The 25,257-nt window shown below is 37.8% G+C and overlaps 1 protein-coding gene across 2 annotated transcripts in view; it reads left to right on the forward strand.

The window, feature by feature from the left end:
• UNC5C (unc-5 netrin receptor C) overlaps window positions 1-25,257 on the forward strand; it is a 397,062-nt gene that overhangs the window by 332,335 nt on the left and 39,470 nt on the right. The window contains exons 6-10 of one of the 2 annotated variants that reach the window (XM_030865643.2): window positions 768-935; window positions 3,675-3,839; window positions 19,365-19,421; window positions 21,433-21,624; window positions 22,645-22,989. In XM_030865643.2, coding sequence (XP_030721503.2) covers window positions 768-935; window positions 3,675-3,839; window positions 19,365-19,421; window positions 21,433-21,624; window positions 22,645-22,989 — 927 coding nt within the window. The remainder of the gene's footprint in view (window positions 1-767; window positions 936-3,674; window positions 3,840-19,364; window positions 19,422-21,432; window positions 21,625-22,644; window positions 22,990-25,257) is intronic. The other variant, XM_060299770.1, reaches the window with a different exon arrangement.

Here is a 25,257-nt window from a genome sequence, read left to right on the forward strand (position 1 = left end):
ATTTTCTGAATAGGTAAATAGATGTTGATAATTCATTTTATTTGTCTCTGTGCTTAGATTCTTCAGCTCTGCAATGCAATTTTATTTTATTTTTTTTAACATCTTTATTGGAATATAATTGCTTTACAATGATGTGTTAGTTTCTGCTTTATAACAAAGTGAACCAGCTATACATATACATATATCCCCGTATCTCTTCCGTCTTGCGTCTCCCTCCCACCCTCCCTATCCCACCCCTCTAGGTGGTCTCAAAGCACCAAGCTGATCTCCCTGTGCTATGTGGCTGCTTCCCACTGGCTATCTATTTTACATTTGGTAGTGTATATATGTCCATGCCACTCTCTCACTTCGTCCCAGCTTATCCTTCCCCCTCCCCGTGTCCTCAAGTCCATTCTCTATGTCTGCGTCTTTATTCCTGTCCTGCCCCTAGGTTCTTCAGAACCTTTTTTTTTTTCTTTTTCAGATTCCATATATATGTGTTAGCATATGGTATTTGTTTTTCTCTTACTGACTTACTTCACTCTGTATGACAGACTCTAGGTCCATCCACCTCATTACAAATAACTCAATTTCATTTCTTTTTATGCCTGAGTAATATTCCATTGTGTATACGTGTGAAATGATATCCAGGGTCTCTTATAGCTTTGAAGTTTTTGATTTTTTTATGGTCACTTGGGATACAACTTTTATGTGTTGTGTGTGGTTTGTGTGTCTCTGTGTGTATGCACATATGTTAAATTCACATTTTATTTTTTATCTCTTTCCAGTAAACGGTGGCTGGTCTACCTGGACAGAGTGGTCCGTGTGTAATAGCCGCTGTGGACGAGGGTATCAGAAGCGCACAAGGACCTGCACCAACCCAGCCCCACTCAATGGTGGTGCCTTCTGTGAAGGGCAGAGTGTGCAGAAAATAGCCTGCACCACGTTATGCCCAGGTAAGCAACCCAGCGCTCTCCTTCCAAATGTCTCCTCCCATTCTAGAAATGTTTTAGGGTATATATACAAATCTTTAGTCTTTTTTTTTTCTTTTGGCTGTGTTGGGTCTTCATTGCTGCTCACGGGCTTTTTCTAGTTGCAGTGAGTGGGGGCTACTCTTCCTTGCGGTGCACAGGCTTCTCATTGCGGTGGCTTCTCTTGTTGCAGAGCACAGGTTCTAGGCATGCGGACTTCAGTAGTTGCAGCACACGGGCTCAGTAGTTGTGGCTCACAGGCTCTAGAGCCCAGGCTCAGTAGTTGTGGTGCACAGGCTTAGTTGCTCCGCAGCATGTGGGATCTTCCCGGACCAGGGCTCGAACCTGTGTCCCCTGCCCTGGCAGGTGGATTCTTAACCACTGCGCCACCAGGGAAGTCCCACAAAGCCTTATTCTTCGCAGGAGTGTGTGGTAAACATTATTTAAATCCATCATCCCATTCAGTGCTTACATTGCTGGGACCTCAGGTCTTTTCCCCCAAAAGAGTACTTAACTTTATTACCCTAACATACAAAATAGTATAAAACAAGAGATTAAACACACATAAACATAATCCCTCTCTATTACTCAACAAAACTGTTGGAACCAAGATTGCAGGATCTGTAATTCAAGGCATTTGAGCAGCATTGAAAGCCACACGTTTAGGATAACAACCTTGATCTCCAGAAAGCCATGGAAATTAATTGGAACTGAAATTTAGAAAATGTTTTAGGTGAAGTACTTGATATTTGGTGTCAGTTTCTGGGCAAAGGCAAATAAAACATCTGGAATGAATTAAAAGGAAGTCTAAGCTTTCTGACACATGAGCTAATGGATTTTGAAAATACAGTGCAGTCATCTATTATCTGTACATGTTGGTCACCTATTTTTGAGTTATTTGCAATGGTACCTATAGCAAGATTGCATCCCTTTGCCTCTGAACATCTTTCTGTGCTATCTCATGTTGTCCCAAGGTCTTATCCTGTGGGAAATTGAAGTTAATATTTGCCAAAACCAAAACCCACTAAAATATCCAATTATAAAATATATTAAAAAAATTAAGCTCAAATTATTTTGTAATAACCCATAAATTTATCGTATCCCATTGGGGTAGCTATTATATTGTCACTTTCATTATTTAGATACAAAGACTACTTACTTCCCTTTATTGTGCCTAACTTATGTCAGGTTCATCCTTTTAGTAGAACTTTCTCAGAGATGGGTTGGAGAAGTGAACTGGAGAGAAAACCATAATATAAATTTTATATTCCTGTTTTCATTTCTGAATATCAAAACAGTATCCCACACTGAACCCTTTGAGAGCTTTTATTTATGGAACAAACTTTGACACTTAGCTAGGCTAAGTATTTCAGTATTTTCTCTTGTACGCTCCTATATTTTGTCTGCATACTGACTCCCATAATTAGAAATGCACTGAGCATTTAGTGGAAATAGAAATGTGTGTTTGTGTGTGTACTTTGGGATGGTCTAGGTCAAAGCAAATGTCTTTTCTTCAGATGGCTGGGAGTTGCTTATATAGCTAACTGTACAATTGAAATATTAATACTTTCATCATTTTTTCATGTGGGCATATTTATATCTCTATACATATTATGCATAATACATATAGTTACACAATAATTTGAATATGAAATCACACAGATTTCCCAAACTATGTAGATTATTAAAATTGATCTAATTTCTGTCAATATGTAGGTATAGCACGTGTACATTGCATGTTCAATAAATGATGTTTGCGATTGTCTTACATTGAATCCTAGATGATTATTTATGTATTTCAGGGAAATTTTTAAAAATTTAACTCTTATTTTAATATTTTCCTCTTATTTATGTAAGAACCTTTAAAGAATGTACTAGAGTATTTAAGTTATGTGTTTTTAAAATAGAGATATCTTAGCTCTTTATCACTGAAGTTTACTAACAAGTCAAGCACAAAAATTAAGAAGAAAGTGAATCTATTCTAAATGACTGAATCACAGGAATTCAGGAATGTGAATTAATTCACATTAAGGAATGTGCTTAAATATTATTTTTAAAATAAAAATAGCAACATATATCATCAAATAATGGAATGAAATCATCAAATAATAAATGGAAAATAATATAGACTTCAAGAAGTCATTGCAGAAGATGTTAGAATCAAGCAGCATGGATGAAAAAATAAAAAGAGTGTATAGGATGTAGATGAGGGGTGCAGGTAGATGGATGGATGGATGGATGGATGGATGGATGGATTTCTTCCACACTCTACCAGCCTCTTCTCCTGAACCCCACAGAGGTTTACTTGCACTACCCACATTACATTATGCAGGAAGGAATCTTGGATCCAAAAAGAGCTTCCCTAATTTTCAATCCAAAATCCAGACATTTCCCCTTTAATAGAGAAACCACCAGGATTTACTTTTATGCAGCTCCTGGTGACAGCTTTGGTTTCTGTGTGTCCCATTAAGCTTCCGTTTGCTTGGTCAGTGAAGAAATAGTCACACACCTCGTAAGGGAAGTTCGAAGAGCCCACACAATGTATGTAGAGCATGCACTACTTCAGCAGTTAAAATGAATGCAGTGTTCCTCGGCGGGGGAGGGGGGGCGGGGGGGCATTTTCTTCAGTGTTTGGTGTTGTTTTGTTTCTGCTTGTGCTCTGCTCCTCTCTGCCCTCAAAAAGTTCCTTCTCCCTTTGACCCGATGCTGGTTTTTGTGTGGCAGTGGATGGCAGGTGGACCTCATGGAGCAAGTGGTCAACTTGTGGGACCGAGTGCACGCACTGGCGCAGGAGGGAGTGCACGGCACCAGCCCCCAAGAACGGAGGCAAGGACTGCGACGGCCTCGTCCTGCAATCCAAGAACTGCACGGATGGTCTGTGCATGCAGAGTAAGTCTATTTGAGCAAACGACAGACACTGGGGAGGTCTGGGGTTTAACCATTTGGATTTCTTTAAAGGAAATATCAAAAAATAAAAATTTCTTAAACAAAAATGCAGTACTATACCAATATCATGGGTCTCTGTCAAAATTGAAAAAAATGAATCTCCCAGAACACAGTATGAAAAATAACTGTATCCAGTTAACAAATGACACACACAGTATTGCTTTTCCATGAGCAAAAAGGGATTTAGTTGTTTCCATGGAGGGGCTGTCATTCTTTTCAGGGCAGGGAAGTGCTACTCAGTTTTATTATAGTGCACAAAAGGGCACCCTAAACTCCTCATAGAGTCACATGACTTCCAAATAGTAAGCTATTTATTTCTAATTCATGGCTGTTACTGAACCAGTGTCCATGAAATTTAAAATATATGTATAAGGACAGGAAATATTTCTGCAAGTAGATTTACCAGTTTACAAGTGTTTAGTGTGAACATCTTCACAACACCTTGAATATGCTGGGTTTGTATTAGAAATTATAACATTTATCTAAAGGGACTAATGTTTATAAAACATAAATTTTTAAAAATGGGTGTAGACGATTGGCTCAAGAATATAATAGGTGCTATAAGCTAAATATTCCACATTTTTCATGGCCTTTTTCCTTAGATTTTCTTAGTGAGATGGTTTGATTTGCATATTTGCAGACTCTCACTCCTCTATTGAGGAGCCCTTAGATGTACAGAATTTACCATCCCTTTTATGACCATGAATTAAGGTACTAAGAATTGTTCTGAAATCACACCTATAACAGACGAATGGATCAAACAGTGTGCTGTCTTTGGATCTTACCTAATGGCAGCCAAATGTTGACATTTCTTATAACACATTACAGATTGCTTGTGGAATATATTTGTATTTGTCATTTAAGAATAAGATATTTTCAGCACATTTATGAAATTCTGTTTACTTTCCAGAGTCTATACACACAGGGACCTTTAAAAAGAAACCTTACTTAAAATACAAATAGGTAATTACATTGCTGACACAGAATAAAAATCCAGTGGGCCTCTTATTTTTCTGTCCACGGTACATGGTATTCTTTGAGAACAGACTGCAGCTGGGTGTAAAGCATAGCTTCTGGTTGTGATTTGGGAACGACTGCTGTGCATCTGAGTTTGTACCAGAAACACAGAATGAAAAGAATACAGCTCTTTTACTAACCATTTATCCAGAGATCCAGGGTTTGTTCCTCTTGGTGTTAGTCTGAGTTGACGATTAAAATGAAAACATACCATACACAAGTTATTTTTTAACATTTTTATAATTTAGTATTCTTGTAGTGCTGAGCAAATTGATTCATGTGATTGAAAGTAGCAATATTTGAAGTTTCTCTCTGTCACTCCCTTTCTCAATATTATACTTTTCAACTTTGGGTGATTTAATGCCTACTGTTTCTATTGTGCATAATTTTAAATTCCTAAAGCAACATATTTAACAAGGAGTACAATGCTGCAAGATGGAACATTGGGCCTTTTATTACTTACACAAATGACACATTATAAATTATGACATTTGTCAAATACAAGCATGAAATATTCAAGTTAACACTTTCATGACATAGCATCCCCTTAGCATCTAGCTGATTTCTTACAGCATTAATAGAATTTTTTCTAATGATTGGATGTTTACCAATAATGATGGCGTGAGGTGTGTGTGTAAGTAAGGAAAGGAAATGAGGCTACAAGAGGTGTTATTTGTTTATTTATCAAGTCTCCTATTAGCCTGGAACATTTGGGTGTTTGAATTAATTAGTTAAAAAGCTGTTTCATTTCATAATTCTGATTTGCTGTAGTAACAGTTTCTACTAGGTCAATAAACTCTTTCATCTGCCCTGCTGTATCTACTCTAGTGCAAAGGAGAACTGTAGTTTGTGCTATTATTGATTTCCTCAGTCATAAAAACCTCAGATACTGTTGCACTGAATAATTATAGTATTTTACAGTGAAAGCTATAGTTTCTGTTTACCAGTAAGCTGGGTGTTTCTGGCATAGTATTGCTGACAAAGTTTTGCAAAGAAACGATAATGTTCTTGGTCCTTATTTTGGAAAACAAAAGGCTTTCTGATAGTGTAAGTACCAAACTTGTAAGAGGGACATGGTCTGCATTAAGAAAAAGAATGGGAGTAGAAAAGAGCTAGAAACTTGCAGTTGACAATTAGGAGTTATCATTTAATGTTTATGTACTTTAGGAAAATTAGTGTCTTCAATGCACTGATAATATTGCAATACTGATAAAGAGCTATTTATCTCAAAGTAAAGCTAGCCTACTTACCATTGGACTAGGGAGGCAGTACAACCTCTGAATCTACTCAAAATTGTCTACAAATGATTTGGATATAAATGTAGATATACTGCTAGGAAGGAGAAATTTGGAGTTCATAATGGATGTCAGTAGAATTCAGAGTTACGTAGATAACACAGTGTAGTATATTTTAAAAGTCAGATTGGTACTTAAGAGCAATACAATGTGAAATATATAGAAAATATTGCTTCAGTGTTTATTCACTAATTTGTTCAAAATAATATTCAGACATATTTCTTCCTTAGCCATTTCTCTCATTATAAATACCTTTGACTCAAAATATGTAGAAATATTGGATAAAATGTTTAAACTTAAAAGACATACACACATTTGGAGTGTGTGTGTGTGTGTGTGTGAGTGTGAGAGAGAGAGAGAGAGAGAGAGAGAGAGAGAGGGCATATCAAGCTCAAAAGAAAGAGAAATCCTCAAGTGGCAGAAATGAAGTAGGAACTCAAATCTAGAGAAGTATACCTCTGTGAGTGGACACCAGAATAACCAAGAGGAGCATTAGACATGGATGTAAGTCCTAGGGATTAGACTTTAGGATTTCAGTTCTGAGGCTGAGAGTTGAAAGCCAGAACCTTGAATAAAACTGGGTCTCATAAATGGCTGCTCTCACCATGAAAAATAACTAGAAATTTTTTACCCATCAGCCCAGCGAAGCTACAGGAAAATTCACGGTAGAGAAGAGAAAAATGAAGTCTTCACTTAAACCTGTGATAAAACCACACTCTGACACCCAGTTCTGGGTATGGAGTCTAAGATACAGTACAGGGAACAAAAAGCAAAGTATGTGCAGTTTATAAAGTTAGTAAAACTGGGGTACCAGTGGAAGTGAACAGCAAGCCATTTTCTAGAGTTCTTTTCACAACCCAAGTGCATTGGTCTATGATAAAGATAGCCCACTCCTGAAAATGAATTTACAACATAAAGTTTTGTATCACCCAAGGGAATAGTCTGCTGTAAGAGAGAGTTGGCAACATAATAAATAGGTGAGTTAGTACTTTAATAACATGGACTCCTACAGCAATCTGAGTGAGACTATAAAATAAATAAAAATTAAAAGACAGACTATTTTTAAAAGGAATATAAGCACAAATGAAAGAAAAGAATATTATAAAGAGGACAGACAGATTTGGGGAAAAATCAAATGGAATGTGATCCACTGAAAGTTAGAACTCAATGGAAAATTAAACAGCAGATCAGATCAGAGGCAGCTTTAGATAAAGCTGAAGAGAAAATTGGTAAACTGGAATGTAGATCTCATGAAACTTTTCAGAATACAAGGAGGAAAGATAGAATGAGTGATTATATAAAAGGTAGGTTAAAACACATGGAAGATAGAATGAAAAAGTCCCACATTTATTATTCAAGAGAGCAAAATTTAAAGTTTTTGAGATAATCAAGATTAGAGCTTACTACTCACAAACTCTTAATGAATAAACTACTAAAAATATGAAAATCGATTCTTTAAAAAATTGAGGGACCAGTTAAGGGGCAGTTAAAAATAAAATGGAACTAAACTATAGATGGCATTAACACAGAATATGGGAAGGTGTAATCTAAGTTAAAATGTTCTAATTTTTGTGTGTTGTTCAGGAAAAGAACAGTAATATTACTTGTGTTAAGCTTTACTGATTCAAGTGTCCCAATTAAAATGTTAAGACTGACTACACACATAAAGGTTGAATATATAAATTCAAAATAAGATTTTTAAGGGCAGAAAAGGAGCAAAAAGGAAAGAAAAAGTATAGTTAAATGAAAACAAATAAGATGGTATATATTAGGGATTATCATATATCAAGGATAATAATGTAAATGAATTAAATTTACCTGTTAAAGGAAATTCAAAATTACAGGAAAAATCCAGTTTTACATTGTTTATGAGAGACATACTTAAATCACAATTATAGAGAAATATTGAAAGTTAAGAAATGGAACTTACAGTGTAGTTCTATCTTTATTTTAAAATGTCCAATTAATGGCTTTGACTATCTAATTGGGCCATTCTTTTTTTTTGCGGTACGCGGGCCTCTCACTGTTGCGGCCTCTCCCGTTGCGGAGCACAGGCTCCGGACGCGCAGGCTCAGTGGCCATGGCTCATGGCCCAGCTGCTTCACGGCATGTGGGATCTTCCCGGACCGGGGCACGAACCCGTGTCCCCTGCATTGGCAGGCGGACTCTCAACCACTGCACCACCAGGGAAGCCCTAATTGGGCCATTCTTAATTCCATTTCCCATTTTGCCTAAGTAACACATATTAGAGATTGGTTTTGCTCATAGTTTTAATTTAGATACTTTTTTTCCCTTAGACTTTATAGTTTTTAGAATGTTTAATTCTTTTTTTTTTTTTTTGCGGTACGCGGGCCTCTCACTGCTGTGGCCTCTCCCGCTGCGGAGCACAGGCTCTGGATGCGCAGGCTCAGCGGCCATGGCTCACGGGCCCAGTGGCTCTGCGGCATGTGGGATCTTCCCGGACCGGGGCACGAACCCGCGTCCCCTGCATCGGCAGGCGGACCCTCAACCACTGCGCCACCAGGGAAGCTCCTAGAATGTTTAATTTTTTGTTGGATAATTAAAAGTTTTCTAAATTGTTTACCAAATTTTTTGTGTAAGACATCTTAAAAATACAGATGTTTCCTCAATGCCAACTGAAGTTTTTAACCAAAAGACTTCGAGGTTATTTATTTACAAAATTATTCAATATTTTAAAGATATAATAATGCTAAATGTTAGCAAATGTGCACTAAAGTAGAATCTCTTGTATTTTGCAAATGGGAACACAAATTTTTGTGATTATTTGGGGAAGCAGTTTGACAATATGAGTTAAGAGCTTTAAAATTATTCCTCTCCTTTGATCCAAGAATCCTGTATCAGTGAATAAGTTTTAAGTAATTAACATGAATACCTAAAGTATATGTGCCAAATACGTTCATATTCTTTGTAGTTTATTGTAAAAAACACAAAAGTCCAATACTAACTAGAGCAATGATTAAGTAATAAATGCTATTTCCATAAGGTGGAATATCATATAGCCACTAAAATATTTATGGTGGTTTAACATGGAAAAGCAGAATATGGATTTATGTATGCATTCAGTCATAACTATATAAAAGTAAGCTTAGGGAAAAAGATGAATGAAATTTATTTATTTACACTAGTGAGATTACAGGTAATTTTTTTCTTTTTCAATATGCTTTCAATTCTCAATATTCTTTGTATTTAGTATTTCATTATGCTTATAATTGTAAATGACTTTTTAAAAAGGAGTGTTGAGGATTGGCTAGAACAACTGCGTGATCTTGGAAACAGGAGTCTCATTTCGTTATTTGAGATGTAGCAATATCACTGATCTGTCCTGGGAATTTGGTCACATTGATTCAAATTAGATTAGATTTAGATTAGGTTACATAAAAAGTAATTGCATAAAATACTTGTATAAAATCCTAGTTGTATAAAATCCTTGGTGGCAAGAGTTACTTATAGCCAGTAAACCAAGTACATATACAAAAGGATTGTGAAGACATGGGGATTTGGAACTGAATTACAGTTTTGCATTATTTCCTAGTTGCTTATCATATACATATCACTCTGTCCTTGCAACCATACTTATTCTTAAACTCTTTAGTAAATTGGATTCATTATGTGGTGCTATATAATTTCATTTGTGAAAAAAGGTCATGGTCTTTAAGCAATTTCAGAAGCTCCACTAAATTTTTAAGCTGTCCAAACACATTAGTTATTGAAGTATAACATGTATCATGTATATATTACACTGGGTATATCCTCAGTGGTCTGGAAAAGTACTTACACTGGAGACACCACTTTCAAATTAAGAACTTCCAGGAATTGGTGTTATTTCACTAGAATACATTGTTAAAGGATAATTAAAAACTGTTAAGCGTCACTTAATATACCAGAAAGAAGTTGGGCATTATTGGTTTATAAGCACATTGCTAATTAGAAAACAAAATTTAATATTGGAGTTCTTAGGTATGCTAAGAGATACGGATTGCATGGAACAAGAAAGGGTAAATGACTTGGAGTGTTTTTCACTACTGAAAATAAGCACACATGTCTGGTATCTTGGATACAAGAAAGTTAACATTAATAATAGATAAGACCGTTTTTTACTTAACAATACTATAGAATAGTGTATCTTATTCAGAAGGCAGTAATGGAAGGTCTCTTGTGCTGCGTACCCATTTAGGTTTCTTTATATCATCTCTAAGATGATATGAAAGTAGCTCCAGTTCTTGCCATATGGTTTTGAAATAGGATTTGCATAAAATGGTTTAGGGGAGAAAGAGAGCGGACACACTAGACACAGAAAGAGGTACAAGAGAATAAAAAAAAGCACTTAAGACAATCCCCCAAACTGCTAAGCCAATAAGCGTATTTACCATTTATGTTGAAATACGACTGTATTACCAAGACCTGATAACTTTTAACTTTTATAATCTTTATAATGAATCTGTAGTAAGATCTGCTCTGTTATGGTTGGCATATAATGGTTTAATCCATGCTTACCTCTTACTTTTGAAAATAGCAACCTAAGGACTATATATGTGGTTTGGTCCAGAAATGGTACATTGTATATACTTATGAATACACTCAAGTAGATTATTACGTTACCACAGCTATTCCTACAGACTTTGGTTTTTAATCCCATTTGAAGATTGGAGTCTCACATAGAGATATGTAAGAGTTCAAATCTGAATTTAGAATTACTCCTTCTTGCTGAAGAGGGTTTATGCCACAGTAGACAAATTAGAAATTGCAATTTACAAACAAGAACTGCCTAGAATTGTGCCTGCATCAGTGAACTGCCTGACTTTGGGAAATTAAAATGTTATGCAGTCTGCAAATTTAGCACTTTCTACTCATTAAAAAATTTACAGGTCACCCTGCTCTTCCATTAATTCTCACTTACAGAGGAAGTGGCAGAACTCTGTGTGTGAATTGTAGTCTGGACACACTGCATACCAGGGCCCCCAGAATCCCAGGTGCATTTAATGTGAGGAAGTAATTTACTTTACAAATAGGCTGCTCTTCACTTTAGCCTGGTGCGTTTATCACCGCTATGGTAGGCGTTTGAGAAGGCGTTAGTCAGTTTCCAGTGAAATTCTTGTCAACACAGCAGTTTGATAGGAAAGCATAATTGTGAGTGTCAGACAGTGAGTGCTTTTATCTATAGTTTGGAAGAAGTTGATGTCATAGCTGTGTTTGTATAGTCCTTGATATGCGTAGTGTCCCAGCTGGCAAATAAATATTCTGTCCGTGGACTGGCTGCCCAACACAGTGCTCTGCTGTCTCCGGTATAATGAGTGTGGTTTACTTTTTCATTTTTTCCTTTCTGGTAAAACATTTTCCTGATTTTGAAAGCACGGATGTGGTTAGGAACTTTAGCCCGCAGAAACCTGCTGAACACCTAGGGAGCCCCAAACAGATTGGTGTGAGAGGACAAATGCAAAGTCTTCAGCTTCCAGGATGCAAAGTAAACTCCAAGGGGATTAAGAAGGGTACCACCTTTCACAACTGCAGCAAAGCTAGGACTCCTTCAAGATCACATAGGGGCAGGCCAGCGCTTTTGCTTGTTTTCTTTTTGCCTAAAAACCCAGCAGATAGGGTGATGTATGCTAGGAATTGGCCTCTTTACTTCAGGACTTTTCATCACTTTACTTTTTCTATCCGATGTCTTTAATACTATGGATTTATTTATCACTGCCTTTGGATTTAATAATTTATCCCTTTTTCTGAAGGAGCGTTGATGGGAATAGAAAATACTGCACTGAAAACGCTTGGGCAGCTGATCTGTGGGTTTGATTTTACTCAACTGTTGGATTAAATGTCAGACATTTATTCGTCACCTTCTGTGGGTCACGAGATAAGGGTTTTATATTTGAGATGTCCATTCCCTGCTGTTCACTTTCAGAAGGGTGTGGTTGTCAATGTTAGGAACAGGGCTGTGGATCAGTTAGTGAAGCATGGCCCACTGTCCTGTGAAAGCTGGAGCACAAATTACCGTGGCAGTTTAGATAACTGACATCAGTGATAAGCAAATGTTCTTTTCAATTTTTGTTGTCATGTCCTAGGATTTATGTATTCATTTATTTGGAGTTCCTTAAGCCCTTGTCAATAAATAAACCCTCAGAAGAGTGGTAAATTATAATAAATGACTGTGAGGGTCTTTGACAGACCTGACCTTTGACATCATTAGTGCGGTCCTGATGGGCTGGTTAGATAAGAACCAACCTAAAAGAAAAAAAAAAAATCTGGTCATGTTTATTTTGAATAGCCCTTGAGGTTTTTAATGAGAACATTTGCATCAGAAGAAATGTAATTGGAATGAGAAAAGTCACATATGTTGGCTTGGTGTAAGGTCACTGGCAAAATGAAAGACCAAGCAGCCAGGTCAAGGAGAGAGGAAAATCCATGGAGAAGAGAGATTCTTCTAATGCTAGGGTCATAAAAGTGAGGACAGATCTTCTGAAGTGGCCTATTGTACTTCAGATAGATAAATATTCTAAAACTAACCAAAAGCTTGATGATTTAAAAACAAGGACTTTTACAGAACACACTTACTGCTTTTATAAATTAGAATTGAGTTATGTCATATTCATAATTTATATACTACTCCCCATATGAGATATGAATTCATCATCTATTTTATTTAATCCTCACAATATCATAAAATCTGTCTATGTATTAAGGCCATAGACACAGCTCCATATTGAAATATAATAAGTAACCTTGAAGGCAAGCAGGAACACTGTAAAAAAAAAACTCCACCCATCTTCCTTTTGGCTACAAACTTGATAGCTAATCTAAAGACAGAGTTAATTCCAAGACAGCTACATAAAGACTTTCCTTTTATGTCTCTCTTAAATCTGGCTCAATGGTTCTCAAACTCTAGAGAGTGTAAAAATTACTGTATCATATATATATTTTAGTTTAAAGGAATTGCAGATGGAATTTTAATTTTATTCACTTTCCACCTAATATGATGACTTAAGGCCCTGGCATTAATTGCTTCTAACTCCGATCTACTATGTTAGACGTGGCAAAACTGAAGCAAAATTGACCTGAGTTCAACTTAATAAAACTCAAAAGGTACAAAAAATAATCTTACAAACAGAACTCTGGATATCCCGCTAATAATAGCTCTATCTTGGTAAGGAAGGAACCGAGGCATAAAATTGAAAGAGCCCACCAGCATCCACAAGTTAGTATAAGAGCCAGTATATGAACCCACATCTGTCTCATTTTGAAATAAGCCTTTTTCCATGTGGGCTCTTGGAGGCTGAAAGCAAGTGGTGATCAGCTTTCATTGCTCTAAAATGTGATTTTCTTCTTATGTATAGTGTCCCTTCAATTTTTGATGTTTATTCCTTTTTTCCTGTTGGCATCATTTTTGAGGGAAACAATGTTTCTCTTTTAAATATTTACATTTATGGTAGGTTCTGTGCCAAATACAAAGTGATTATCATACATTAACAACTACATCATTCTAGCACGGCTCTCCAATTACATTAGAGTAGAGATGCCCAAGTATGGTACACCTCTTTGCTTACCCCACACTTGCAACAGAAGACACTATTTAGAAGTTGTTTTATTTAAGGGCGAAAATCTCTGTTTTAACTTTCTCATGGGTATCAATGATAACATTTCAAATGGAGAGGTTATTTTCTAGTCTAAATAATTAGCATTACCTCATTCAATAACTGAATTGCAAATTAAGCCATGAACATATCAAGCCCTTTTCTATTATTTCCTTGTCTCTCCTCATTCAAATCTATTCATTAGACAATACGTATAAAAATGACGGGGCTGTAGCCTAAGAGCTGGGATCTGCCCCTCGCTTTGCTGTTTCACCAGCTTTGTGATGTGAGGCAAGTCCCTTCATTGCTCTGTGCTCTGGCTCCTCTGTCTGCAGGTACAGAGGGGTTAGAAGAGGGAATTCTAAAAATGATCTATTTTAGCTCTAACATCCTGGGGGTTTGTGAGTTAGTAAGGGCATAGACTTGGTTTTGAGGAATTTAAACCTGGCTAGTGATGCTTGGAAGTTCTAACGTGTCTCACATCGGCATATTTGCTTGATAACTTTTCTATTAAAACACTACTTATGGCATAAAAACAGTTTGCATTATCTTTTAAAAATTTAGTCATAAAATCATCATTTTTACTCTTGTCTATTATTCGTATTGCATGACAAGAAAATTTAAAAGACTAGAAATAGCTAGTTGGTGTTTATTAGGGAAATGAAGATTTGCATATAGTTCCTGGTGGTGTTCCTGAGATTTCCCAAATATAGACCCACCAAACAGGCTATATTCAGACATTGCACAATTAAGAACCATGTACTTAAGGATAACTTGATATTACTTGCTGCTGTATAAAACCAAGGAAGGCTCACTTTCCTTTTTAAGATGCTTGGGATGGGCTCTCATCTTTTATAACAGTTGAACATCAGCTGAAAAATATGGGCAAACCCCATCTCTAGTCTAAAGGATGACTTGGTGAAAATTAGGAAAGTCATTCCTTCCTCAAGTCATTTAACTACCGTCAGCCGCAACATTGTTACATTAACAGTCCAGATCCACGGTGGACACAGCCGTGAACGGGGCCTCCCAGAGCTGGACAGTGCAAAACCTGCACTGTCAGCTTTACTCACAGGAGGATGGAAACCAACTTTGAGTCTCAGCACTTTCCTTAACTTGAAAATATCACTTCCCGTTTTGGGGACTGATTCTCCTCGTCTGAATAAAAGTTGAACTGGATAATCTCTTAAACAGATGTTTTGAGCAATTATGGCATGGCTTAGCATAAGAGGCATTTCACCAACTATTTAAGAACAACCCACTATTGTTCTGTGCTCCTTCTGTCAGTCCATGGGAGGTGATTTTGGAAAGTTGGTATCAATGGAGGTACATTTTGTTCCAGACGATTCTTCCATGGCAAGAGTGTTCCTCCCATTGCAGGACATTTAGTACCCTTGGCCCTCACTCACCAGATGCCTCAAACAACCCCCTAATCATTATGAGAAGCAAAAGCACCTCTTCTGCCCTATTTCCAAACACCCCATTTAGAAGTGGCACCACCTCTGGCTGAGAAGTCATTTTAGTATCAAGTTGCTCTCTGGCCTTGGAAATTTGCTTCTGAAACATGCCCTTGTATCTTTGCCAGAAGCCACAAAGGCCAGGAATAAACCTCTTTAAAAGGAGAGGGTGAAAGAGTAGACAGTACTTAAAAGAAAGCCATTTTTTGTGGCTTTTCAGAAAAACTGGGCTCCTTGTCTCTGTCATAACTAGGAATCCTGAAATTCAAACAAATTTCCTACTGATTTTATTGAATAATAGGCTGTGTCAACTCTCCTGCTCTTAAGAGCCATCGTCTTCGTGTACTTATAATGTGCATCATAATGATATTGATATGGTTGTCACTTACTGCTTTCAATGTTCCAGCACTTTATAAATCTCATTTATCCTTTCCACAACTATATGGAAGTGCATATTTATAATCCCTTACACAGATTAGAAAACTGATGCTTAGAGAAATGAAGTGTTTAGTTTGACCAAGCTCTCATAGTTAAGGAACTGACAGGGCTAGGATTCATACTGAAGTCCATGAGATTGAAAAACTCAGTTTCACTGCCTTGGCCAATAGCTGAGGTGCTTTTTCAATTGACCTGCCTTTCAAGTAGTAGGAAAGTTAACTGAAATCCCTAACTTATGAACCAGGCTGTTGATAGTGACACTAAAAACAATTATTTTGCACTGTGTTCTGCCAGAGATGCGATTTTTCATTATTGCTAGGACTGCTCTCAACAGGATCACCTCATTAACTGAAGAAATTGTTCCCTGTTGTTCCGTGAAAGACGGATCAGGTGGAGAAGTATAAAAACAAACTCTAGAAAGTGATTCTATATTCTCCTCATTTGGGGGATAGAACAGTAATCCCCTTCTATTCTGATACCCAGCTTCCTAAGGGATGTTTTAGTTGTGTAGTTGCAGAAGGGTTTTGAAAAGGATGGAAAAAGTTTTAGAGTTGCCTTCCAAAACTCTTTATCAGTGTTTCTTTAACAGAGTAAATTGGGATGTTGAACCACATTGGTGAGTGTACTTAATACTCGTCTGTTTTAAATTTTCCCATGTAGGAAAATAACAGTGTGGCTAGATTGGTCACTATTAGCCGTGAGAAATAACTAATAGACTTTTTTTAAAAAAAATTTTAGAGGAACCTCACATGCAAACACTTCATTAAATATATTGATACACCTATTGATAGACATCTCCCAGGCCAGGTTTTGTAGAAACCATCCATAAAATCCTGTCACTTCGCTGCCCAAAGTGATCTTTTCAGCATTACATCTGATGACAGGATTTGCATTTCAGTTAGAATAAAATTGAAACTCCTCCTGGTGGACCACCAGGCCTACAAGATCTGGCTGCTACCCACTCTGAGCCTACCCCTTCCCTCTTTCCTTTCACTCACTACCATCCGACTGCTTCGTTTTATTTATTTATTTATTTATTTATTTGCGGTACGCGGGCCTCTCACTGTTGTGGCCTCTCCCATTGCGGAGCACAGGCTCAGCGGCCATGGCTTACAGGCCCAGCCGCTCTGCGGCATGTGGGCTCCTCCTGGACCGGGGCACGAACCTGTGTCCCCTGCATCGGCAGGCAGACTCTCTACCACGGCGCCACCAGGGAAGCCCTGCTTCGTTTTTATGTCAGGAATTTTGCATCCACTGTCCCTCTTCATGGAACATGTTCCCTCCAGATCTTTACTTGGCTGATTCTTTCTCCTTGTGCAAGCTTCAGTTTAAATTTCATTTCAACAGAAAATTCTTCCCTGATTCCCTAAGTTGGTCATTTTTTAATCTCCAATCACATTACATTTTTTTTTTTATTTTCCAAGAGGACTTTTTTGGCATTTGAAATGACCTTGATAATTTTGTTTACTTGTTTATTTTCTGTTAAACAAGAATGAAAGCAGTGACTTTTCCCATCTTGTTTGTCATTGTGCCCCTATGCCTAAAATAGAAGCCAGCATATAGTAATAGGGTTCAAGAGTATTTGTTAGGTGAATGAATGAATGAACGAATGAATAGATTCCAGTTCTGTGCCTGGAAATAGAAGTCTCAGATAAATTACCACAAGGCACAAAAGTATTTATTGAGTGGTCCAGATCTACAGAAACATGGGAAAGTAGAGATTATAAATTTCCTTTTTATTATTCCTTGATCTGCCTGTCAAGAGCCAGGATTATGTTGGGAAGTAGAGATGAAAGCCAAGGAGAACCCAAAACTGCTTCACAGCGTGAAATTTCAGACCTATCTCTCTGGAGATCGGCTTCTGCCTTTACAAGATACAGCTCTTCTGCTTACTCCAGCAGGCCCACCCTGATTCTTATCAAAATTTTCATGGTGAACATCAGACCATCCCCAAATACCCTGTTTGACACTTGTTTCTGTGCCCTCTCATGTGCAAAGGAAAACAAAAGAAGAAAAATCTTTTGACATCCTTCCACTTAAAATCACCCCTACAACGATGACATCACTTATCTGGTCCGCTGTACTAGCAGTGAAATTATATTGTCTTAAGTCTTTGGGTTTCAAAAATAACCTTTTTTCTTGTGCCTGTGTATGTCCCAGATGTCCTTTTATTGAGTTCACAGAATACAAATGGAAAAAGGTTATTCCCAGACAGAAGTGTTTAAAAATGAAAATCAAACCTAATACATGGACTCAGACAACTGGAACAAGGAATATAATATTTATAAAACTGAGTAGGAGGTTGCAATCATTGCTCTAAAATAAATCATTAAAAATTAATTGAGAGCAAACCTGTCTGTGCTACAGCAAACCTCTCTTTCATTAAGGTAGCACTGCATGTTTCTCCCGAATTAGTTCCCCAAAATAGGTAAATAGCTTGTGAGAACTGCGTGTTCAGCAAATTACGGAAGATCTACATAAGGCACGATTTAGAGTTACCTTTAGTGTTAAAGCATTAGAGGCCTTTAATTTTGAACCAATTAATTGTGATTCTTGCAGTTTCTCTACATTTTTTGCCCTTGAGTATTACTCGGAAAGTTTAATTCACCTGGCTTTTATTCATCTTCATTCCATTAATCCAAATGGTGCTGTGTCATTTGATTAATTCATATGTTACAGAATGTTAAATAGTAGGAAACCGTGGGTGCCAGCTATGTGATACTTTAAATTTTTCCACAGATTTTCATTTCAAAAAGTTTATGTTCCACATTTCAAAAATGTTTTCTCCCAATCTTCTACTTCACATTATTACTATTATTTATTGTTATTATCATCAGTCATCATCATCACCACCATCATCAGTTTCCTCCTTGGAATACACTAAAAAGAAAGAAGAATAAAACTGCTAGTGTTATTTCTGCATTTACTGTTGGGATGAGATTTTTATTTTGCCCAATTTGCACTATTCCTCTGAAGCCCTAAAATAAACAACCTTATAACCTCTAGGCCTTATTGATTTTTGAATGATTTCAAGTAAAAAGCATCCAGTTTCCATTGCATTGACAAACTGCTCAGTCCCTGGGCAAAACCTATTGGATTCCTATTAAATGGAGGGACAAGAAACAACTGAAAATCCAAAAGGTAGATTTGAGAGGGAAGGAGGAGAGGTGGTCTTACTCAGCTCTGTAAATGGATATTTAACCTTTGACCAATGACGACAGGCCTTCTTTAGTTCTATTAGACCGAGAGCAAGCTGTTATGATTAAATAAAAGAGGAAAAAACTGTTTAGACCCTTCCTGAATATGTCCTGGGAATTAAGGCATATGGCAGGGATAAGGAAAAAAGATTTTCCTTATGCTAATGACCCTTGATGTCTGAAATAAATTAGATCCATTAGAGTTTATGCTCAATAAAAGAGGGACTTTAAGCACTCCAAAGTTAGTGACTCGAGACCCGTTTGGGCTCTGAAATTCAATCTGCCTACTTATTAATTCTTAGGGAGACTCCAGAGCAGACAGGAGATGCAAAATCATAATTCTGAACCAGAATTTTAAAGGACCCAGGTTTCCTCTCCTTTTATTTTAATTAAACCATTTTTCGTGCTTCTCATTTTGTTTCCCTCATTCATTTGATTTTGTTCCCATTTTTGTTTCATTTTTTTGTTTCTTTTCAAGGTTTCATTTATCCTATTTCAACTGAGCAGAGAACCCAGAATGAATATGGATTTTCTTGTAAGTTTGATGTTTGGTTTTTATGTTGCTGACTAATCGTTTAACGTTATTGCCCCCAGTTCAAGTTTACCTTTCTTTGGATCACAGATGTGCACACAGGAAATAGACGCCTAATATATTCTAACATGAAAAACAAATTAGATTTTCACTGCTGAAAAGGAGAAAGGGTCATTTCAAGCCTCTGCCAGCTTTAAAATCTATCAGTCTCCCATTCAAAGCTTAAGTCCCAGTAGCTGACAAACCATATCATGAAATACGTGGATCTAAATAAAGGGCAGGGTTCAAATGCTCAAAAGGAAAGCGCTGAGAAAGTGCAGATCTGTTGACTTAGAAATCACGAATATTGAATAAGTAATTACAGCCTGGTAAAGTAAAACATTAAGGATTTAGATACACTTTCTGACCAGAGTTCAGAATGCTGCTGTAGGGCCTCACATAAAACCCAGCAGCAAAGTGAAGTCCGCACTTTGAAAGTAGTGCTCACACAACCAGGAGGGCTTGGTATGTCACTGGTTTCCTGAAAAGATCCGTCAATATTGACTTGATTGATGCTTGAGCAGGTATTATAGAAACTTTGGGAAAGACAGTTGTTTAAAAAGAAGGGTTTCTTTTACATACAGTACATTTAAACACAAAATCCTAAAAGAGATGGAACGATTTCCCGTAGGGAATTCTCTTTTACTGTTAGTGTGTTGAAGGTACATGACATGAGCGTGTGGGTGATCACGTGGGCCGGTGGCAATCAAAATGAAGAGTCATTTCACCACATAAACCACGTGGCAGTGAGTCTTAGGAGAGAGTAGTGGTTCCGTGACTTTTAGGAAGCCATGGGACCTACAAACCTGAAAATTCCCTTCCTGCAAAATGCACATGTAGAAAATTGAGCATAAGAAGGTTGTTCTTGACCATCTGAAGTACCAGTTTAATCACCTTTCACAGTGACGGGACCAGCTTTGGTTAATTTTGCTGACAGTTTTTGTGGGTCACGGAAAACTAATGATAGAGACTCAAAGATGTCTGAGGGATTCAGGAAAGGTTTCATTTTATCGGTTTGTTGTCTTTAAATGATCAGCTTTTATCACCATTTGCCGTTGGATCAGAGCATGTTCTGATGCCACTAAGGCAACATGCAACATTTACAGGATTTTTCTCCTTGCCTTACCCAGAGATAGACCTCCCAGCTGACCTCACACCATGTTAATCAAATGCTTAATTGCCTTTTTGGGGAGTAGGCTGACCTTTCTGATTGCTGAACCAGGCCTTTATCTTACTGGGTACACCATAGAGCTGTATTTTATTCCAGTAATGAGTAGCTCAAATGTAAATCTCTGACAAGTAACCATGAGAAGCTCAGGGTTCTCAGAGGTAATACTGAATCTGTAGCAAAAGCCTGGAGTTATCAGCATTAACCTCTGCTCCCCAGATCTGGGTCTTCTGAAAGCCCACCTTTCAAACCCAACATGTTTGCTTCCAATGTTTGCTTTGCTTAGTTCCACTGTTCCCACCCACCCCTTCATTGATTTAGGGGAAAGTGAGAAGAGTGCTGTGGAAGGTAATTTGTGACTTGGAATGATACTTAGAAAAGTATTCTGGTTCAATAAATATACAGATTCAGAACATGCCAGACGTTTCTAATAGAGTGTTTATGTTTATAAAGAACTATAAGAGAATTCAAAGCTGCCTTCCAAACTTTTCCACCTGAAATTAGTAATAAACTTTTTTTTTCCTGTGGGTTGAGAGGGTTTTAGCTCCAGTTTCTTTTTACGCCTTGTAATAAATGGTCTGTTATGTTGCCCAGTTTAAGATAGATTAGTGAGTGGATAGATGCAGAGTGAGAAAGAAAAAGAAAGAAATCAGAGAAAATTTTCTACTGAAAGACCACAGTTTTATATAGCTTTGAAATTAACCTATAAAAAAGGCAATAAATGTCTAAAAAAATGATAGCAATACCTATGTGTACTGTGGGCAATTTCTCTAACCATTTAATTCAATGTTTCCTTCTCCCCTTTAGCTGCTCCTGATTCAGATGATGTTGCTCTGTATGTTGGCATTGTGATAGCTGTGATAGTGTGCCTGGCCATTTCTGTAGTTGTGGCCCTCTTTGTGTATCGGAAGAATCATCGTGACTTTGAGTCTGATATTATTGACTCTTCTGCACTCAATGGAGGCTTTCAGCCTGTGAACATCAAGGCAGCAAGGCAAGGTCAGTTGACATTGCACTTCCCACTTGAACTTATGCATGTAAGCAGCCTCCCTGTGTGTCTTCAAAATCAGTGAAATCACCGGGTTGGAATGCAGTTACATCAGCTGGAATGTAAACTCCATGAAGACAGAGATTTTCGTCTGTTTTGTTGATTATAACAAATTAGAGTTGACAAGGTGCACCGATCTTTTTTTTTTTTTCCTTCTCTAACAGGTTGCTCTGTCATACTTTTTTTTTAAAATATATTTATTTATTTTAATTTTGGCCGCGTTGGGTCTTCGGTGCTGCACGCAGGCTTTCTCTAATTGCGACGAGCGGGGGCTACTCTTTGTTGGGGTGCGCGGGCTTCTCGTTGCAGTGGCTTCTCTTGTTGCGGAGCACAGACTCTAGGCATGCGGGCTTCAGTAGTTTTGGCTCATGAGCTCTAAAGCGCAGGCTCAGTAGTTGTGGCACACGGGCTTGGTTGCTTTGCGGCATGTGGAATCTTCCCGGCCCTGGGCTTGAACCTGTGTCCCCTGCATTGGCAGGCGGATTCTTAACCACTGTGCCACCAGGGAAGCCCTCTCTGTCATACTTTTAAACTTTTATTTGAAGAGTACACAGATTGGTTGATTGATTTCTTGAGTTTCCTTTTTTTTCCTTTTGATAAGACATCTTGTATTGCTATGAATACAGTGGTCTACAGATGAACCCAAATCCAGTATAGACAGGAGAAACTGTTACCTAGTCAGCTAGTGAGGATCACGAATCCAATTTGTTGAAATAACTAAGTACCATAGACACAATAAGTAGACTTCAAGGCGGAATACAGAATGAACTTGTCTGTTTATTTGTAGCCAATAATAAAACAGATCCTAGTTATCTAATTGTGCTGTTCTCAGCAGAATTTTAGAGTCTATCCAGTGCTAATATTTGTTGACTTGCTTTGCTCTTGGCTCAGAAAGTGTTGGGGGGCGTCTGGCTAGTGTAGGTTGCCTGAATGAAGAATACAAATGGACGTTCCTTCTCCTTCTGACTCAGATCTCCTGGCAGTACCCCCAGACCTCACGTCAGCTGCAGCCATGTACAGAGGACCCGTTTATGCCTTGCACGATGTTTCGGACAAAATCCCAATGACCAACTCTCCGATTCTGGATCCCCTGCCTAACCTGAAAATCAAAGTGTACAATACCTCAGGGGCTGTCACACCCCAAGATGACCTCTCTGAGTTTGCATCAAAGCTGTCCCCTCAGATGACCCAATCCTTGTTGGAGAATGAGGCCCTCAACCTGAAGAATCAGAGTCTAGCAAGGCAGACGGACCCATCCTGCACTGCGTTTGGCACCTTCAACTCCCTCGGCGGTCACCTTATCATTCCCAATTCAGGTAATTCTTAAAGGTCTTTACATTGCAGAGACAGAGCTTGAAAACTTATTCTTGTGCCAAAATCTTTATTATTTGTTTTCATGAGGCCTGAAAAGTTAAATGTATCCTGTCTAACCCAAATCTACTTTCAGTGTAAACCAAACATTACCTCAGTCAAAATCAGCAAAACCGTTTATCTTTCTCCAACCAACTCTGAAAACACTTCCTCTAGAAATATTACACTCACAGCTTTCTGCTGAGGCATAATTTAGAACTGTCATTGACCTTCTTTTTAATAGCGCTTCAGAAGGCAACATTAAGCCAGAAGCCCTCACTGTTGTCATCACGCTTTAAAAGGACAAATTAATTAGAAAACATATCAGTTGGTTCAGTTCCAATTTCCTACAGGAAGCAGTACTTCAGAATACGAATTTTTAGATGATCAGAGGACATGATAATAGACATCAGATCTTCATTTGTTACCTCTTTATTACACACTCTTCAGGCTCAAGGTATTTATAAGGTACTCACTCCAACCTCTGATATATCTACCGAGAATCACAGCTTCGTCACGTGTCTTTTTGTAGTATTACTCAGCTTTCAGTTTGTTTAGTTATCTGCTTCTAGAGCATAAAGCCCCATAACGCTCTTAAATAGTGAACTGAAGTTAGTGACTCGTAACGTTTGATTAAAGTTTGGTATTCATTAATCAGTAGTTGCAATGGGCTGGGAACTATCAGTTATGAGAGGGTTTAATGGATTCCTCTGTAAGTGTACAGTAGCTCTTTTGGATCAGGCAGATTATTTTGTGAACACAGTAAAAAGAAACAATTTGATTGAACTAAGGTTTATATGTAGCATAAGAAGAGAATATAATTTGTAAACAGCCATAGAGCCAAGTAATATACAGAGCCAGTTGGTCTTCACGTCTAAATATGGACTTGTCTTTGACTCTTCCTCTAATTCAGTCCCCCATTTCAGCACCTTGGCAATTTTTCACCCTATATCTTTAGAAGTATATTTTAATAAATTGAAATATTTAATGGAATATCAGTTTTCCTTTTTTTTTTTTTTTTTTGTGGTACGTGGGCCTCTCACCGCTGTGGCCTCTCCCGTTGCGGAGCACAGGCTCCGGACGCACAGGCTCAGTGGCCATGGCTCACGGGCCCAGCCGCTCCACGGCATGTAGGATCCTCCCGGACCGGGGCACAAACTCGTGCCCCCTGCATCGGCAGGCGGACTCTCAACCACTGCACCATCAGGGAAGCCCCCATTTTTCCTTTTTTAAAATATATTTTACATAGCTGAGATCACACATTACATAAAGTGCTTTTATTCAGATTTTTCTCACTCTCATGCTATTGCATGCTTTTTAAAATCATGATTTTAAATATATTTTTAATAGTCTACCAAATGAATAGATCAAATTATACTCTATTGTTCTTACATTGTTTAAACATTATATTATTCCCAAGACGGTCTTATTTTTTCATGATATCCACTGGATTCTACCTCTCCTTTGCACTTCTACATCTGTCACTTTTTCACATATGAATTATTATAAAGGCTTCTTAAGTGGAAAGGAGGGAGCTAGCATGTTTTAAATATGTTCTGGGCATCGGTGATCTGCATGCATTATTTTATTTAATACAGTAACGGTAGTTACCTAATAATGTGTCAGGCCTTATTCTTGTTACTTTACATCCATAGTCTGTTTCATCCCCATAACAAACATAAAGGTACATTTCATTGTTCCCATTGGAAAAAATAAAAATACTGAGGCTTGGGTGCCTCACGTGTGGTCTTCCTGCTTCCACTCTGTGCCTCACCAAACCATCCTGACACGAGCGTGACATTCCACTTCCCACAGCACCACAAGGCTCATGTTACTTTCCTTCTCAAGAAGGCCATGCCTCAACACTTTCAACCAGATATACAAAGGCTTTGAATAACTATACCTCTTTAACTCTCTGTCCATTACTCTTGAGACTTTCCAACGTGGTTGGGCAGGTTCCTTATTGTCTTGTGCTCATATGGCCTATTCCATTGCCTTGCTAATTAAATAAGCTACTCAAAGACAAGAATGCTGTCTTTTACTTCTTGGCATTCACAGCATGCAAAATACTGTCCTCACAATCATGTCTGTAAAGTTTTATTGAGTTGAAATTAACTGCATTTATTAGAATAAAATCATGGAGCTAAGTATTTTCAAGTTGCTGCCCACCGTGAATTACTCTCTGATGACACCGCAGCAGTGCAAGCCCATGGTTCCTACAGTGTGGTCTACAG

The sequence above is a fragment of the Globicephala melas genome, chromosome 5 (genome assembly GCF_963455315.2).
Source record: "Globicephala melas chromosome 5, mGloMel1.2, whole genome shotgun sequence".
Taxonomy (NCBI): Eukaryota; Metazoa; Chordata; class Mammalia; order Artiodactyla; family Delphinidae; genus Globicephala; species Globicephala melas.